Source organism: Coloeus monedula, assembly GCF_965178545.1.
Source record: "Coloeus monedula genome assembly, chromosome: 1".
Taxonomy (NCBI): domain Eukaryota; kingdom Metazoa; phylum Chordata; class Aves; order Passeriformes; family Corvidae; genus Coloeus; species Coloeus monedula.
This window is the reverse complement of record NC_138781.1, coordinates 64,761,086-64,780,082: the sequence shown is the minus strand read 5'-3', so window position 1 is coordinate 64,780,082 and position 18,997 is coordinate 64,761,086. Positions and strand designations below refer to the sequence as shown.

The window sequence follows — 18,997 nt, the reverse complement described above, 5'->3', positions numbered from 1 at the left end:
CCCCGTTTAACATTTTGCAAAGTATTCACTTCCCTGAAAGCAAATCCAAAGAAACTCATTGTGTATTTGAAGAAAGTAAGAAAGTGGCTGCAAGGTTTACCATCATCTTAGTTCCCCACTGGCATTAGAACACTCTGGCTACCATGATTCAGTACTGTAACAATACACACCGAGAGCAAAAAGGGTTCCCATTTCTTGCTATAGATTTGTCTCCTATGAGGAACAAGCCAACAGGTCTAGTAAAATCTCTGCAAATGAGAAGCTCTCTCTTTCTTCAGCAGCCTTTTTATCTGCTTTTACAATACAGAAGTGACATGGTCTATGTTTTAATGACAGATGGGTTTTTAATCTTAAAAGTTGTCGGCAGGAAAACACGGACAACAGTTTTAGCTCATAATGCAGAGCGGATACTCAGCAGCCCAGGTTTGTACTCTTTGGCAAGTCCATAATTTTACTGAAACCAATTCAGAGCAGGACAGCAATACCTGGGGTTCTGTGCAGCTCTCCCTATAAATAAGGGCTGGTCTTTTTCTTCCTTTTTTTAGCCAGTAACAAAACCAGGAAATTGAAATGACTGCTAACTTCTAAGACCTCATAATACTCAAAAATAGATCTGAAAAACTGTGGAGTGGCTAAGCCCATCTCCACTCTATGACTTTTCCAAATCACAGCAAAAATTCAAACTTCACAGTCTATTAACTCCAGAACTTGTTTTATAGTTTATGTAGGGAGTTACTTTGCAAGCCATGGGACCATGATTAAACTACTGTATTTGAATGGAATAGGCTTTAAATGAGGGTACTCCCCTCCAAGAATTTTCTGCTACACTTCTGAATTGCTGCTTTCCTGATCAACTTCCTACATGTACTCTTTACAAGATACAGTACAAATGAAAAAATTAATAGATTGGGGTTTTTTGGTGGTTTGCCATCTTTCTTTTTAAAACTTCAAACCAAGTTGCTGATAATTAAATGTACCTTTGGTGTTACTTTCATAAACTTGAATTCTGCTGAACCAGATGCACCATTCTAAGCTCTAAACCTCACATTTCCAGTTCAATTACCGTTGCATGCAATATATTCAATGTTATTAAGGCTCCTTCGAGCGCAGAGAGAGCCCAATCATAACATTAATAGTGTGCCTTACAGGTCACAAACACCAAAGCATCAGCTCACAATCTACTGGATTTGCCCTAAGAAGTGGTGAATTTAAATCTTCCACAAAGAGCTTTCAACTCTAAGAAACTCTTTAATCATCTTGATTTAAGAGGATTATGACATGGATCAGTTGTAATATAAATGGCATAAATGCTGGTGAAATTATCAGCGTATTAAAAAAATAAATTCAAAGTAAATACACATCTAGCCCAAGTAAACTCAGTGGGAAGATTAGGTTAAGCCTTAAATACACTATGTGCATAATTCTTCAGATGTTAGGACCCAGGAAACAATCACTTGCAAACAGTCTAGCACTCAAGAGAAGATTCCACACAATGCTAAATTGGAAGGGAAAAGGACAGCAAAGAATACAGGATACATTCTCTAGTATGAATATTTCCTTTTTATCTATTTCCATACACACCAAAATATGCATGTGTAAACTCACTGTGCAGTTTATTGGTTTCAGATTAAAATTAATTAATTCCTTATCAGTGACAGCCAAGTGCAGCCAACTAAAATGCTGAAAGTCTTTTTCACTGTCCATCAGGAAAAAAATAAATAAAAGAATAATTAAAATTAAATAAAATTCCTAAGATGATGATAAATGCTTCCCTTACTCAATCCAAAGCCTTTGAATTTGAAGGAGTATTTTGGAATAAAACCGCAACACCATTTGAGGAACTGCATTGAGCCTTCAGAACAGACAGTGGAGCTGTACTGATCAAAACAGTACTTGGGAGCCACCATTATCACTGTGCTCCAGGAGCTGGCTTCTAGTTCTCCATCAAAAGTAAATCTCCATTTCAGAATAAGACTCCTCACTCTAAAATGAACCTGAAAATGTCATAATTCAAGGCAGCAAGGCAGCAATTACATACCTACTTCATACTTCACCCAATACTTCACCACTCAGTCTAAACTAGATTTCTAATTTCACTGTCAGCTGAGAGAATAAAGCAACCTGATTACCACTTTTAAAGGTATTTTCATCAGCAGCCCCACTAGCCACACAGCCACTGTGGAGGTCCATCTCACCCAGAGACAAGGTAACAAACCAGGACAGAGTAAGGGAGATTCTCTGCTGACAGGGAGACTTTTCAGACCACTAAAAGCACACACATTAGGAGAAGGGGAAGAGCTTGCACAGTCTGTATTCCACCGTTTCAACTTGGACTGGATGTTAATGCAGGTCTTCAGTGTATGAAGAAGTACTGAAAACAACAGGTGAAGCAGTACCCCCAGAAGAGGGAATGTACCCTTTGCCTGTCCTTTGGATCCCAACATATTGACCCAGCAGCATAAGCTCCTTCCAAACCCAAAGGGAAGCATGATGGGTCCTCAGCAGACATGTAAACAAAGCATACAGGCACAGGATAAGTACAAGTATGCACACAGAATGTCTGGCTGCCAGAGGAAGCCATCCCCACTTACTTGTATTCTGAAGCCCATAGCTCAGTATCTTTAAACATTAATTTCAATGAAGCTTTTTTTGTTAAAAATGAAACAACAGCTCTTTAGTTTTCAACAAGATTTGTCCAGTTTCCCGGTTTACTTTCTTTCCTGTTGGCTTTCTTCCCTTTTAACTAAATTAAATGTTCTTGTTCCACAATTGTAGCACAGCATTCACATTAACTTGTAATGAATACTTAAAATGCTTAAAATGTAAAAACCCCCCAATATTCTTTGCTCTGTTCTCAACACACTTCCATTATTTTAATACTAAGCACACTACAGTTTTGCAGATTATACTTAAAGGCTGCATGGCAATAAAGAGAAAAAATTATGAAATAAACTAAGCATGTTAGATAGTAAATAAAGGAAAGAAAAATTGTCTTTATGGTATCAAAATGGCCAGGTAAAACAACAATTAAAAGAATTCAAGGGAAAGGCAAAAACCTTGGTAAAAAAAAATTAGAGTTGACATTAAAACTCCCGAATCCCCTACCTGCTAAAAAAATTTCAGGGCCCTGTAACTGGTTTTCCAGTCTTCCTGTTCCAGATTACACACAGAGTGATAACAGATCACCCTTAACCAGCGTGATGGTACAGCACTGGGCCAGAAAGGAGGTTATCGAATACATTTTTCATATACCTTATTATCCCCAAGCAAAGGATGGTGGAACATTCTGATGGTTTGTTGAAACGCTACTTTACACCTCGTGAGTGTGGATGGGATAAAAGGTTACCATCTGTACTATATGAGATAGATAAATGATAAGGACCATGGTATAATGCTGACTTCTGCAGGTATAACCCTGGCTTTCTGACAAGGGCAGTCTTTGACAATGAGGGTTGACTGGGCAAGAGGATACTCACATTGCAGCACAGCTCACAGCTCCTACAGCCTGCCTGGCCTCTGCCTCAGGTCACTCCATCTTGAGGTGTGACCAGAACACAATGCACAAAAGACAACAACTTTGTAGGAGGTGACCATTTGGAGTCAGTGTAGTACCTTTTCTTTTAACTACTCCGCTACAAGCTCCCAAAGTTCTGACTACAGTGGAGCTCCCAAACAGGGTCAGAAGTGAGTGAAAAGACTTTAATTTCCCAAGAGTTAGAATCATGGAATAGTTAAGGTTGGAAAAGACCTTTAAGATCATCAAGTCTAACTATCAACCCAGCACCACCACCACCATTCACTATTAAACCTTGTTCTTGAGTGCCATATCATACTTTTTAGAGTATTTCCAGGGACGGTGACTCCACCACCTCCCTGGACAGCCTGTTCCAATGTTTTACAGCCCTTTCCATGAAGAAGTTTTTCCTAATACCTAATCTAGGCCTCCCCTGGTGCAACTTGAGGTCATTTCCTTTCATCCTCTTGTTACCTGGGAGAAGAGATTGAGCCGCACCTGGCTACAACTGCCCACTCCCACTTTTACTAACAGGTGTTAATGTATGGAGGAAAAACAGAGGATCACAGAAGAAACCAAGAGCTTCTCTGAACATGCACTTGAGCTCAAACTAGAGAATCTGCTGCCTTGAACAGCTTCTCCTAGTTACACAAGACTCACAAAGCATGGAAAGCTGAAGTGAGAAGCAAGCAGTCACTTCTTCAATAAACTTAGTGGTTTTCCAACCAATTCTGTCAGCAGGTGGAGCAGCAACAGCATTAAATACAGAGACAAATATGTCCCTCGATATGTCTATCTATCAAATATGGCTATACATACATATATATATATTCTAGCTCTTAAAAAAAATGGGGGGAAGGGAAATATCACACTATAAGATAAGAAAAACCATTTCTCAAAGAGGATGTTTATGACTAAATTTGCAAATTGCTGCCACTACTGTCACAGCACAGAGCAGGGCAAATTCTGAAAGAGCCTCCAGCACCTCTGCTGTGTGATTAGTCTCAGCAGCTATCAGCTAACTGGAGTTTCTGTCTGTGTTCTTCCCCCAGGGTCTAGTCATTTTGTTACACAGAGCCAGGCAGGTAACCAGGAATCCTCAGGGACAGCGAGGGTTTGAGAGTTTGAGTTTGAGAACACCAGCTCCTTTTCCTCACGTTTATGCAGGGCAGAACAGTGGGGAAAAGGTCAAAATATATCTTTTGTTTTCCTTTACCAAAAGCATTGAGATAGAACCATATTAGCTTAACTTCCAAGGTATACTGAAAATCATACACCAGCCTCTTGTGCTCTGTAAATAAGGCCAGGAATGTAGTGGCTACACACAAGTGCATTTCCTAAGCAGAAAGAACTTTGGCAATTCCAGCTAGCCAGAGTAAATGGACAATTCAGGAACTATTCAAGCGTGTTATTCTAGTATTCCACTGGTTTAACTGAAGACCCGAAGCCACTATGCTACAACAGTGTTTGTCTCAGTACTGACCATTATCTTGAAGGACTCCTGTGGAAGCTTTTACTGCCTGTTTTACTTTTGTAGACTGGTTAGAAAAGTGTCGTCTGGACACAGAATTCTCTGGATTCTGGCTTTTTTTGTCTTTCCTTTTGGGAAGCTGAGGTGAGGAATTGTTTTCTGCTCGGTCACTGGATCCAATGGTAGATTTAGATTGCCGATCATTTCCCTGAAAAGAAGAGTGTGTAATTATCAGTGATGCAAATTAAAAAGCTTATTTTTAAAATTTCATTAAGGACTGGTATCAGGTGTTAAAGAAGAATAATAATTTTCAATCAGTACATTTAAGTGATATCTTAAATTATCCAGAAAAGTATATCCTATCAACTTACTGTATGATCTCACCAATTAAATTCTCAACAGCTTCCAGGAGAAAAATCACGTATTTATTATAAGAAAATAATGTTTCATTTAATGAAAAGTGGCTAGATGAATCCATGCATGCATGCATATTATATGCAGCTATCTCTCATCCATATGTGTGGACAGTCACAAGATGTAACACGTTAATATGATTTGTTAATAAATCACTGTCTGTGTGAATGAGACATGGGCATTATTCTAAGTGTCAAGAGAAGCTGGAGGAGAATGACAGTCTTCATAGAGCAGTAACACATTCAATAGAATGGAACAGAAATTTGTATATTTTACCACTTATTTCTCTTTGGAGGCTCCAGAGACATTTTTTTGTTTTGTTTTGTAAACAGTCAGTGGACATGATCAACTACCACAATTATAAAGACAGACTGAGTCTGACTCTCTGCTGTCTTGTACTTTTACAGTAAACTGCACTTGTGGAGAACTGGTGAAAATAGGTACTTATATTCTGTTTTGGCACTGTTGTAAATCCACAGAGGACTCTTCATGTAGCAAGCTGGGGTTAGCCTCTTCTCCCAGTCAACAAGCAACAGGACAAGAGGAAATGGCCTCAAGCTATGCCAGGGCAGTTCAGGTTGGACATGAGGAAGAATTCCTTCATTGAAAGGGTGATTAAGCATTGGAACAGGCTGAGCAAAGCAGAGTCACCACTCCTGGAAGTGTTTAAGAAACAACTGGACGTGGCACTTTGTGCTATGGTTAGTTGACATGGGGGTGATAGGTCAGAGATTGAACTCGATGACCTTGGAGATCTTTTCCAACCTTAATGGTTCTATGACTCATTTTGTACACATATAAATAGCTATACAGGATACAAAGCAGTGAAGGATCAAGCTCTGTATGTAGTGGTTACCTAGAACAAAACAGATTGCAAGCTGGTTTAGGGTGTTTTTCAGACTCAGCATTCAGGAACACCATTTTCTGCAAAATGTTTTGTAAAAGGTTCTGTGTTTTTCCTTTAGGTGTATAACTTGAATAAATACATACACAAATAGATATAAACAGGTATATAGGAAAGAGCCCAAGCAGAAGCTGATCTTTGCTATGGAAGCTTTTATAAAAAACAAAGCAGCCCTTACCACAATAATATTTTCTCAGATTTCTTCTGTCTAATTGGCACTGCAAATAGCTCCAGATTCATCAAGCTTTAATAAGCATGCCACCAGGTGGCTGTGGAATTTTTTCTCTTCAGATTTAATTGAAACCCAAAGGACAGGGACTTTCCATCTGCCAGAATTCAGCTGAATTAGAAATTTGATACTTACACTGCCTTTAGACTTGCGAGATCCCACAATCGGAGGTAGTACCGAGGTTTTGAAACTGCAGAAATAAGCCGTATCTTAGAATTGTGTACACTGTCACTAGCACAGACACTATGTATCTATAATCAAGGCAGATAACACCAAGATGGCTATGGCAACAGAGGTAATAGCTTTTTTCATTGTGTGTTTTCACTAAGCATCACTCATTCTGTTTACTGGACTATGTTTAAATGCATAATCATTAACTTATTCAAACAAGTGCATTACCTCACAATGCATTCTCTAAATACCAAAAACTTGTAGAGCAGTATCCAATGAATTACTGTGTGAATGCTCCTTACAATTTCTTTCCATTTATTTCAATGAAATGGTTTCATGTTTTCCAAAGGTACAAAAAGCAAAAGTTTCTCCATACAGACACCCAGTTTAGGACTCTATTATGTGACTTTTCTAGCCTACAAAAAACCAGACCCAAATATAAAACAAACTTAAGGGAGTACATGTTTCACAAAACATTACTAAGCAAGAGTATACCTAAACTGCTGTAGCTACACCCAATCTCATTCAGCTGTACACATTTGTACCCTAAGGAAAAAAAACAGGATTACTTTGACTTGGATTAAGTTTTCTCTGACACTAATTTTGTGATACATGATCAAGGGAATGCTTATGAGATGAATTGGTCTTCTGAATTTCCATTTTTGCTTTTTTTATTCTTATCTCAACTTTCTCAGAAGCTGCAAATAAAGTTTTGCATCCATACCCACCCATGCATTGTTCTCGGAATAATAATTTCATACTTTACTGGTGGCACTTTGTAAACAAATTGACACACACAAACACAGGAGAAATGTATCACACACCTTTAGAACTTACCCCTGTGGCCTTCTCGTTGTAGATTTGGACAGCAGATCACCATACGGCAACTTCTTAAACTTCTCTCTACCCACTGCAACATAAATTTGCCCATTCTCCAAGTCTGACCCATCCTGAACAAGTTTTCCATCTACAGTGTAAAGTCTGAAAAATATGAAAATGCTTAATATAATAAACCTTAACATTCAGTTAGGTGTATTAAGAGCATTGAAAGCTATGTTAATCTAAACTCACTAAATCTATGTTTAGTTTCCAGTTATGAAACCCAATAAAGTAGAGTAGATGCCATGCAATGATCAGTAACTACATCTAAAAAAAAAGCCCAACCAACCAAAAAAACCAAAACCTTACTTAAATCACAGTTTATATAAAACTAATGAAGTATGAAGTGCTATAATAGATGAAATACTCTTATAATTTCTAAAAAAATAAATAAATTACTTTATACTTCTAAGGTCTTCAATACCTTTCCCCTGATACCTTGGAAGGGATCTATTCCATGAGTTCCTGACCCCCTCTCCTACCAAGTTCCACCTTCCATCTGTGCTCCAGAAACTATGCAGTAACCTGGGAAGAACAAGGCATTCACAACTGAAAGCCCAGGACCCGTGCACCTAACACAGACCATGCCAAAAATATTGCATTTATATTGTTATATTGTATATATCAGAAGGTTGGGACCTAGTGGGAGTAACAGGAAATACAGTACTACATCAAAACAAGAAGCCATGTATCTTGGGCACCTATCAGTAATAAATATGTCTATTACACCAGGTAGATTCTTACCACAATGACTTCTGTTTGAGAAGAAATAAATGCATCAGGGACTGGTGGGGGGAATTTACTTCCTTGTCAAGTTTGTGGTTTTATTTTAGCATGGTCAAAACAGTGAGTAAGGAGGGAACATTCAAGAATAAATTAGCTCTTTCCTACAAAGTATAGTCCAAAACTCAACAATATTTATATTTATTTTAAAAGTCAACAATAACAACTTTCATTTAAGTCTTAAATGCAGGAATGTTGAATGGCTAACTTAACTGACTTTCTAGAAGTGTTCTACAGGAACTATTATATTGTAAGTTTACAGTCATAAATTTCAACGCAATGAAAGAAGATGTGAAAATATATACACAACTATACAATGAACATTTGGGGAAGAATATCAAGAGGCTACCTTGAGTACACCCTTGACTTATAACATGCAAAAATTTTCAGTTTAATAGAGAAAGAGCTTTTAAAATTGATACATATGGTGGCATAACCCTGAATAAACAGAAGAAAATCATGCACTTTACTGAACCAGGAATCACAGAATATCTGAGGTGGAACAAGGCCTCTGGAGACCACCTAGTTCAATCATGCCTTGCAGAGCAAGAGCAACTAGAGCAGGACTGTCTCCAGGTATGTTTTGAACACCTGCAAGGATGGAGATTCCACTGCCTCTCTGGGCAACATGTTCCCCTATTTGCTGACCACTACTGTAAATTTCCTTTTTCTTCTGTTAAAGTGAAATTTCCTGTACTTCATTTTGTGCCCATTGCCTTTTGGCCTATCACTGTGCACCACTGAGAAGAGCCTGGCTCTGTCTTCTTCACCCATTCCCACCAGGTATGTATGAATGCTAAGGAAACAACTTTTGTGCCTTACAATTGGCTGGTCTCAAAACAAGACTGAGAAAAGAAACCAAAGAAAAACATGAAACTGAATCAGGTATCATACTTGTGCCTTATTATTTCATTATTTGCCTTAAGTAACATGATCCTGCCTGTGAGTCAACCAAAAACCAATGTTTGGGTAACCGTAGCCAATGCCTCAGGCTTGGATACCATTTGTTTGACTTATTCAAGTCCAGAAAAGCCATTTTCAACCTGCTTGGTCAGTTTACCAGTAGACAATTGGCCAATACTAAAAAATGTCTCTTCAGATCTTTAACGATTCTTCATGAATCCTACAGAGGAATGGGGTGTGTGGACTAAACTTCTCCCTAAGACACCCTATGAACCTCAAGATTTAAAAGATCCACACATTTAAAAGATCCTCCTGAGCCTTTTGTTCCTCAGGCTGCAGAGTCTCAGCCCTCCTCATACGCCAAGTTATCTTCAAGCCCTTCCTCTCTGTGGCCCTTTGCTGCACTTGTTCCAGCGTGTCCACATCTTTCTTGTATTACCCTCATGAAAGTACCCTAATTTTCTGTGTCTCCTGCCTCATGGCAACACATTTTTAAGTGCAAAGACTGAAAATTCTGAAAGGTGAAATTGCAGCTTTTTTAAAATCTAGATCACATTGCTGCTTCCTTGAGAAGAGGTATGCTAACTCTGGAGCACTCCGTTTGTATTACTCAAATTTACTTCATAGTGCAAACACTCCACAGGCATGCCAGCAATTCAAAGAGCAATTTATGTTTCACTACCACAGAGTCAACATCAGTTACACACAAACAGTGAAAATAAAACAAGCTATCGGAAAATCAGCAGGAAGCCTATTTCTGAATTAATCTCACTGTGTTCTGCTAGATTGCACTTTGCTTTGGGAACTTGGGGGGAAAAACAGGAAATCAGTGTACCACAGTTTAAGAATTGTTTATGTATTTGTAGAGGGGTACATACAAAATGACTGGGTTTTTTTGTTCTCGATCTTTCATTTTGCTTGTGTTTTAATGTTATATTTAAAGCACGGAAGTTGTTTGTTTAACATAACTCACAAAAATGTTACAGATCAGCTGGCAATCTCTAATTGTATTTTTCACCCTGAAAATAATAATCACAATAGTGAAATCAAACATAATCAGTCTCTGAAGATGAAAGTGAAATCAAAAATGCATTTTTAAAAAATGGATCTTCAAACAAATAACAAGCATACACAAGTTTTGTGATTCTAATTTCTGAAGCTACTTTTTTACAATTTCTGAATTTTGAAGCCACAATTTTTACCCACCCACTTGTCCACAACCATTCACAGACCAGCTGGGTTCTCTCTGGCTTGTATCATGTAACAAAAATGTCCTTGCGGTCACTTCTTCTGAGGCTGATCTAGGTCTGCCTTGTGAGATGTCAGTGGATTTCCATTTTCCCTCCTGAATCCAAGCTAAAAAGTGACAGCCAAAACAAAGGAAGCGTACAGGCTGACAAGGGAGACAGCAAAGACACAACTTCTGGGACAATATCCCCAAATTCCCAGCTGCTGATGCACCCAGTACCTGCCCATTGGGTTGCTGCACCCCATCCCCATCAGCAATTTGGCAAGGAGAAAAGCTGCTTTCTCATCATCTCCTCTCTCATATTTCTTGCTTACATCCCTATGCTGATCAGGGTGATCAATAATTTCTTTTTTAAAAAGCCCCATGTGAAACTCTAAGACTTTAGCTTTTTAAAGTCTTTTAATAACATGTAAAAGAAAAAACTGCCAGGTACATAACGCAGGCTCTTGTAAGTCCACTTCTCCTTCTTTAATGAGAAATTATATCTTCCCAGCATCAGTGGTCTTACCAGATCTCCCCTAATGCTAACATAGTTTCAGTAAAACCCAGAAAGTAATGTGTAACTTACCAGACAACAATTATGACTTTACTAACAGATTTAATATGTATTTCTAGTATTTTAAGGAAAAGAAAATGAAAACTGAGTTAATAAAAAACCAGCAAGGGGAAAACATTAAATAATTAAAAATGTCATGTACATTATCTTATTTTTGAAGGATTAAAGGGGAGCACTGAAGGGAACTTCTCAAAAGGTATCTTAGTTATCTATTGAATGCTTTCATGTACAACATTCAGTTTCACCAGAGTAGCACCAAGTAATGAGAATAAAATGTGAAAGATTTTTAAATTGCTAAACAACCTGAGAGCAGAAAGAATTGGTATGTTGTAAATGTCTTTTCTCACTTTGTTCACTTCTGAGTTACACTAGCTGAGAAACAGATCCAGAAAGCTTCAACACATGTAGGTTTACTTTACTGCAAGTAAAAGTCCTAAGTAGCCAGCTAATAGAAGCAAGTAAGTGCAGGGCTGAGAGGAAAAACTTGATGAGAGCTAATCATCAACAGATAGCATTACCTTAATCTTCTCTCACCTGTATCAGCTCAGAGAAAGCAATCAGAACTAAAAGACTACCTTATGTTCACTGGTTTGAGAAAGATTTTGCAAGCTTAGCCTCAGACATTGCCTAGGCTGTGAAGAATGGTTTTCCACAAAAGGCCCTTTCCCACCTGATGAAGAGATTTCTGTAATGTGCTCTGCATGGGGCAACACTGGAATGTCGGTAATTTGCTTGCACACCTTGACAGCCCACTTACATTGCACAGTTTCTCAGGGACATCACGTCTATCATTTTGCTCTAAAACTTGTAACAACTACCACATACCAATTTAGGTAACTGATTTTACATTGCAAAAGCCTTAAGGGACTGAAACCTACCTATCCAAGAGGTCACTTCCTATTCCTCGGATACCACAACAACTCAGACCAGCTGAAACACTGGAACTGGAAAACCCCAAAAACAATTTTGGCCTTGGCTTTTATTAGGAGGCTAAGGGCTGAATATTAAGCACATCCTAGTCTTAGCCCAGGTATACAAACCCTAAAGAATCTATAGTATTTTCCTTGAAATTGCTTGCCCCAATGAATTTAAAGAATTACCAAAATTAAAAAGTAACACACATCACATGTATCTCACATTCCAAACATCTTCACCAACTTTACCACACTCATTTATTTTATTCTGACATATAACTTAATTATTAGCACTAAGTATATTGCATTATTATTGTATTATTACAGGCCTGCTAACTAATTAATTAATATTAATTTTAAAATAACAGTTTAAGCAAATTGAGGTTATTCTTTTTAAATAGCAGTTGAAATGAAACCTGAAATTATTTGGAGTCAACGTATTTCCACTTTGTGGTTTTTTGACATATTTTAATTTTCTTACAGTGGAACTTCCCATAAAATAGGAATGATCCATTATATCTACCTATGGAGCTTTAGAAACATATCTAGGCATACCAAATGTATCTTGCAAATATTCAACTTCCTGATACCTGTGAACAGCTCCACTTCTGAGGGTTACTTTTCCTGTAACCATTTCAAGAATATGATCCCAGTGATTCAGTGTTTTCCTGGGAATGAGGAGGCGCACTGCAGGGCTAATAACATCTCCATTAGCAACCAGGCTGAAATAAAACAAAGTAAAATAACTTGGAGGAGCACTTTAAACAAAGCTCATCTGAAGTGAACACACCACTACCACCACCCCCGAAATGGCAATTCACTAAGTGAAAATTCTACTTACAAAATAGTGTAGGGCTCCTGGAGAGGCTTTCGAAACCGTGCTGACACGGTGATCCTACTGTGAGTAACTGGCTTGACCTGCAAGAACAAAATAATTAGAAATTACGCAGTCTTCACATTTGGAAAAAGCTTACCCTGACCACCATCAGCAAGTAGGACAGCATGCCTTTAAAGCATGCATTTTATTCCATTCCAGCTTCACCTTCTACATAGCACACATAATTAGTGCTGCGGGTTTACGTGTGTGATGAATAACAACCACAGCACAGTATACCACAGTGCACCATGGGACAACCTATGGTTTGCCCTGAGAAGGCAGAATTGTATGGACATCTTTGGCTGTCCTACAGACACAAAGAAAAACTCCCAAATGCTGTTCTTGCTCTCTTAGTTTTTATTACTTATAACCATGGTGCAGGCAGTTAAACAATCTTCTCTTTTTAACAATAAATGCCGTTGCTAGATCTCTCTCTAGATCTCTCTGCTACTATAATAACTACTTTTGGTCTTGTCCAGATCTTTACATCCAAATCCACCAGCAATTTAGAAAGGTTCCTGAACACTCTGCTCATTTTAGGGCAATGACTCAAAACTAAGGTGAACCACAGATTTTTAGCCTTCAGGATAGTACACAGGCTACTTAATTCCCAGCATTAATCACGGTACCCTTTTGAACACACAATGCATTGAGATCAACATTAAGGTCATTATAATGAACAGAAAGTTCATTATTAAAAAAAAAAAAAAAAAAAAGGATAAACACAAACTCCAAAATCATTAGGAAGATTTTTTTAATTCTTCATCATTAGCAAATCAAAATAAGGTGTTAAACCCAAACAAACATTCAAGAGTTATAGTACATGCATTAACAAGTTGGCTACATTTCTAAAAAAAAATACCATATAAGCTTAAAGGATTAAGCAGCCGGTATGCAGAGAGACATGCTTCCAAACAGATGTACAAAGTTTATTTAAACTGGCAATTTTCCAGTCACTGTGTAAATGACAGTGTCTAATGACATGATGTGTTGCAGTTCTATCACACTTTGTGCTAACTTAACCAGTACTTTTCATTTAATTTGTGGGAAATGGTCTGAACTCCAGTGCTTTTAGTCTTTGCTTGAATTTTCACATAAATTCATTTAGTAACAACTGGAATGCTGTCCAGATCTTTCTGTTGCATACACTGAAAAGAGAGGTGCTCAACCTATTACATATTCCAAACAGGCTAAAAATTATTATTAAAATAATCAAATCTAACTTTCCACACAACTCAAAGAGCTCCACACTGCAAATTCTATGCCAAGCACATAAATTCTGGAGGTAAGAGAGCAAACCTGGGAGAAAAGGAACCAAGAAAACAAAAGCAATACTGGCACTCCTTAGTGTACAATCACTTCAAGTAAAATACAACAACAGGTAAATCTGTAGAACAAAGTCTGTTTTCAGTGTCTGCTAAAGAAGAAGCATATTTATTCTGAATTCAACTCACTTCAACTTTTTGTTTTTCAAAGACCTTTGTGAGCTGTGTAGCCCTCTCAAACATCTGTTTTTTGAGAGACTCAGAGGACAGAAAAGCCCACATTGGTCATGGATGGAGAAATGCAGAATTAGCCTTTGCACAGCTACAAAGACTAAACAGAAGCAATCAGCACCAGAAGGGCACAGTGATTTGAAGCTCAGTGCAAAGGGATATTTTGTCCAGAGACATCTACAACAGGAGAGACAGCAAAGAAGATGTTAGTGCAGCATCAAGCCAGCACTGCTTGCAGACCAGACTAGGAAGCAGACTCCTGGAATGGCTGGGGACCTTCCCTTTACGCAAGCAATTCACTAGGCAGTGCATTTACTCCTTGAGATCTATTTTCTAGATGCATGTTTGTCTTGGCCTCATACCAAGAGAAATTTTGTACTAGACTGTACATAAGATATGCACTAATGCCTAAGGTAACTGCAGTTCACAGTCTTGCTGTTAATTCCAGTGTGATCTCAATCAGGTGGAAGATTCACACCTACTACTACAGAGTAGTACTACAGACTAGAGGAAAGAGAGTAAGAGGTTTTTATCATACAGCTCATTAGGGGAGGCAAAGACATTTTTTTGAGAACTGCCAAATAACTTAGGAGCTCAGCCATTGTCTTGGGGTGACTTTATGATGTGTACCTGCTATCACTGTTCTATGCCCAGAAATTAACTTTATGCCTTTCTGTGCCTTTAAACTGAGCCTGAGAGGGGAGAGAGGGAAAAACCGAGTGAACTTTTCAAAGCAGTTGTTCAAGGACACAGATACACAGACTCCTCTGCTTCTGCAGCAGCAAGAGCAGAGGAAGCACCCAGCTTGCTTTTCTGCCAGCTTTCGGCTCCTCTTCTCCAGAGAGAGACGAAGAGTTGAACTTTGTTTTCCTGGGACTTCAGTTTTTCCCTTCTTCTCTTCTGGACTGTTTCAACATCAGAACACACCAGGAGAATTTTCCACCAAGGCCCTGGAGGTGGGCTCACAACTCAGCTCCAACAAGGAGAGAGATTACACCTACGGAAGGACTCTGAAATTTCCCCAGGTTTCTCTCCACAGTGAGAGGTTTCATTATTTAGCATTATTATCCTTTTCCAGTGTGTTTTTTAAATAAATAGTTTTTATCTCTTTCACTTTCCCCCAAGGAAAATTTCTTTTTTCCTGAACCTGGTGGGGGGAGGGATGGTTGTAACCTGCCTTCTCTCAGGGGATATTTTCCTCCAAATTTGTCCAAACCAGCACAGCCATTCTTGCAGAAACATTTAAAGCATATTCTTCAGAGCAAAACTGGTCATTTATGTCACCAAAATTTGAAATGAAAATTTACTGGAAAGAAAAGAAAATACACCTTAAACTACAACATCTCAAAACATTTCTTTTGCCGCTGTCAGCCATTAAAGGGTTATTTTCTCAGCATAAGCAATCTAATAAAGAGCTTCAGAATACAGAAAAAAAAAAAGTAATTTTCTAAAGGGTATGCTACTGAAGGCTAAAATAATACTGATCTACTTCCATAGCATCAGGTCCTAATGTCCAGGCTCTGAATATAGGTTGCACACAAAATGGGAGTTACTGAACCTTGGATGCCCTTACACCTTTCTTTGTAGCTGGTAGGTTGCCAGGATAATCCCCTATAAAATATCCAATACATAAATAGTAAAGTTATAAATCACTTTTTCTAAAAGTTGATTCCACATCTATTCCTGATGCTCACTTATGCTGCTCAAGCTCTCCCACAGTCTCTCCAAATAGTCCCTCAAACTAAGTTCTCTGATGCAGCCTGCAACACTCAGGTTCCAATGCTCCACATTACTGGAACAGCTAGAAAGCATTCACTAGGCATAAAGGAGCCCTTTAGGACGCCCCAGGTGTGCCTCACTACTTAGTTGTTCCTGAAGGGTGATGAAACCATTAATTTTGGTGTACGCGCCTCAGAAGGCCATCAAGTGATTGCACATAGCCCAGTCACAAGAATCCTGAGAAAACAATAATCTGACAGATGTTAAAAGCTCATTTATTATTTGAAGGATTGTATTTCTGCCAATAATAGATACTGAGGCATCAACTTGCAAGTTTGTCTTTTAGGTTGCTCTCTGAGGGTCATTAACATTTCTGGCAGCCTTCTGTGGCCTTACAAGTGAGGCCTGCTATTAAACAAGCAAACTGCAGGGGATTATAACATGAGATGAGCTTGGGCAAAGATTAAATATTTGTCTGTTCTATCTAAAAATGGCCTAAACCAGAACAAAATATAAACTTGCATTGGTTATCTAAGCCTGTTTAAATCAATGTACCTTCTGTATTAAAAAAATGAAAAGAACATTAGTGCACTAATACATTTGATAAAAGTGACACTGCAAAAATCAGTGCATGAGAATACTAAGATGACCATGAGAATTTGGGATTGTTCAGCCTGGAGAAGAGAAAGCTTTTGGGTAACCTAATTACAGCCTTCCAGTACCTGATGGGAGCCCACAAGGCAGATGGAGAGGGACTTTTTACAAGAGCATGTAGTGACAAGGGGGAATGGATTCAAACTGGAAGAGGGTAGGTTTAGATTAGACGTTAGGAAGAAATTTTAGACTGTTAAGGGTAGTGAGGCACTGGAACAAGGTTGTCCATAGAAGCTGTGGATGCCCCATCCCTGGAAGTGTTCAAGGCCAGGCTGGATGGAGCCCTGAGCAACCTGGTCTAGTGAAAGGTGTTCCTGCCCATGGCAGGGGGGGATGGAACCAGGTGATCTGTAAGGTGCCTTTTGACCTAAGAGATTCTATTATTCCATTAAGTAATTTAGCATTTACAAGATCTGTTTCTAGGAGCTTTTAATATGCTGAACCTTGGTGGCACAAAATTCTGGAAAGTCTTTTGGCACACCTGACATGAACAGCAGGGACAAGAGTACTACATCTTTTTTTCGTGTCCACTTGCTCTTTGACAGAGGCTTAGGCTAATGTTTGTCTAGAAGAGGAGAGATAACTAATGTCTTTGGGACAACTTGCCTCTTGAAGATGTTTTACACCTGGTCTGGCTCAGGGGCCAAAAGAAAGATAAACTCTGTGTTCATGCAGGACACAGGAACACTCTGGTCTGCAAACGAGAGAGAGGAAAGGAGAAAATATATATTTTATTAGCAAAATTAAAAACCAACAAAACCAAACAGATGGAGGAAAGTGCCTGCACCAGGGGTGCTGCAAATGAGGTGTGTACACCACCTTTAATTTTGAAGCTGGCAAGTCTGCAAGTATATGCAAGTATAAAGCTACATAGCATAATGCAGAATTCCATGATGCATAAGAGAGAACTCTCACAGACACCCAATGTATGTTCTGGCTACAGCATGTTATATTAAGCTCTCTGAGTACAATACTGAAAAATTCAGCATAAGCAATCCCAGCCTGTTCTGAAGCCATGTTTTATAAAGATTACACTGTGATTAAAGACTACACTGTGATTAAAAAGGAAAAGAAGAAGTAAGAAAAAACCCACCACTTCCGTACTATACACCTTTCTTCTCATTAATCTGACTGTTCTGTTCATAGAGTTTAGAATAACTTCTGTCTGATCAGTGTTAAACTATTTATGGTCACGAAAATCAAGGTACCTAATTTCAAAATACAGAAGTACACATTAATAAAAGACCAAGTGCTCAGCCATAGTAAATCAATTTCATTCCTTTGAAGTGTATGGAGTTCCACTAAACCACCCCAGCGGAAGACATGGCCCGGGGTTTAATTAAAGAATACATTGTTCTGCTCCTGTTGTGTTTGTAGGAGGCACCACAGTGTTGGTGTCTGGAATAGCCTGACCCCTCTGGCACTGCAGAGTTACATATTAACAACAAAGTGGTCTTGGGTGAAAGTTTGTGCTTACATTAAGACACCAGCATTACTAGCCCCCTAACCCCTTTATTTTCTTTTCATTTCACCAGCCACATTCTCTGATGATGTAAATCAGCACTTTCCCATTTACGTCAGCAACTGTAAGCAGATTTACATTAATCAGTGATCTGACCCCATTATGATTTTATCTTTAAATTTTGTACATTTTCAGTTTGTTTGAAAAGACCCATTCAAGGGCAGCTTCCGTTTCCTACTGACAAATGTTGACAACAACTCATAATTTGTGATGAGATACTTATCTGATGTATTACACGACAACACACAGCAGCAACACAAAGTGTCCAGGGGAGGAAGGAGAAACTCGGAGAAAACTTTATGTTAGCTGGAAGCAATCAATCCAATGAGAATTTGCAAGGCAACAAGAGCTACACACAGTTGGAAATATACCATGGGATCACAGATACTCAAAACCACCATAATTTTTATTTTTCTATTCTTTAAAAAAAATAAAGAAAAAAGTTATTTCACACAGAGCCTCTTACAGCAGTATGGATTTTTCTTGAGCCTCTTACAGCAGTATGGATTTTCCTTGCTTCAGAGAGAAGTTACCATCTGTGAAATGACTTTGCAAAGCACCTTGCAAAGTCTGGGCAAAACAAAACAGCTAAACTCAACACAGGTTAGGTTCTGGGAATGGGAATCACTCTGTGGTGTTTGAGGACTGTATAAACACTTGAATCTCAGAACACATTTTACAGAGTCCCTTAAAGTCCAGCTTTCATCTTGGGTCATAATACACTGGGGTTGAACTTGCGATT

The 18,997-nt window shown here is 38.6% G+C and overlaps 1 protein-coding gene across 1 annotated transcript in view; it reads right to left on the bottom strand.

Annotated features, from left to right (window-relative positions):
• The window catches only part of DCDC2 (doublecortin domain containing 2), a gene marked incomplete at its 5' end in the record, with an annotated part of 54,384 nt that overhangs the window by 22,409 nt on the left and 12,978 nt on the right, over positions 1-18,997 (bottom strand). Inside the window, 5 exons of the mRNA XM_082277249.1 lie at positions 4,998-5,193; positions 6,668-6,722; positions 7,541-7,684; positions 12,578-12,709; positions 12,829-12,905. Of these exons, the coding sequence (XP_082133375.1) occupies positions 4,998-5,193; positions 6,668-6,722; positions 7,541-7,684; positions 12,578-12,709; positions 12,829-12,905 (604 nt within the window). The remainder of the gene's footprint in view (positions 1-4,997; positions 5,194-6,667; positions 6,723-7,540; positions 7,685-12,577; positions 12,710-12,828; positions 12,906-18,997) is intronic.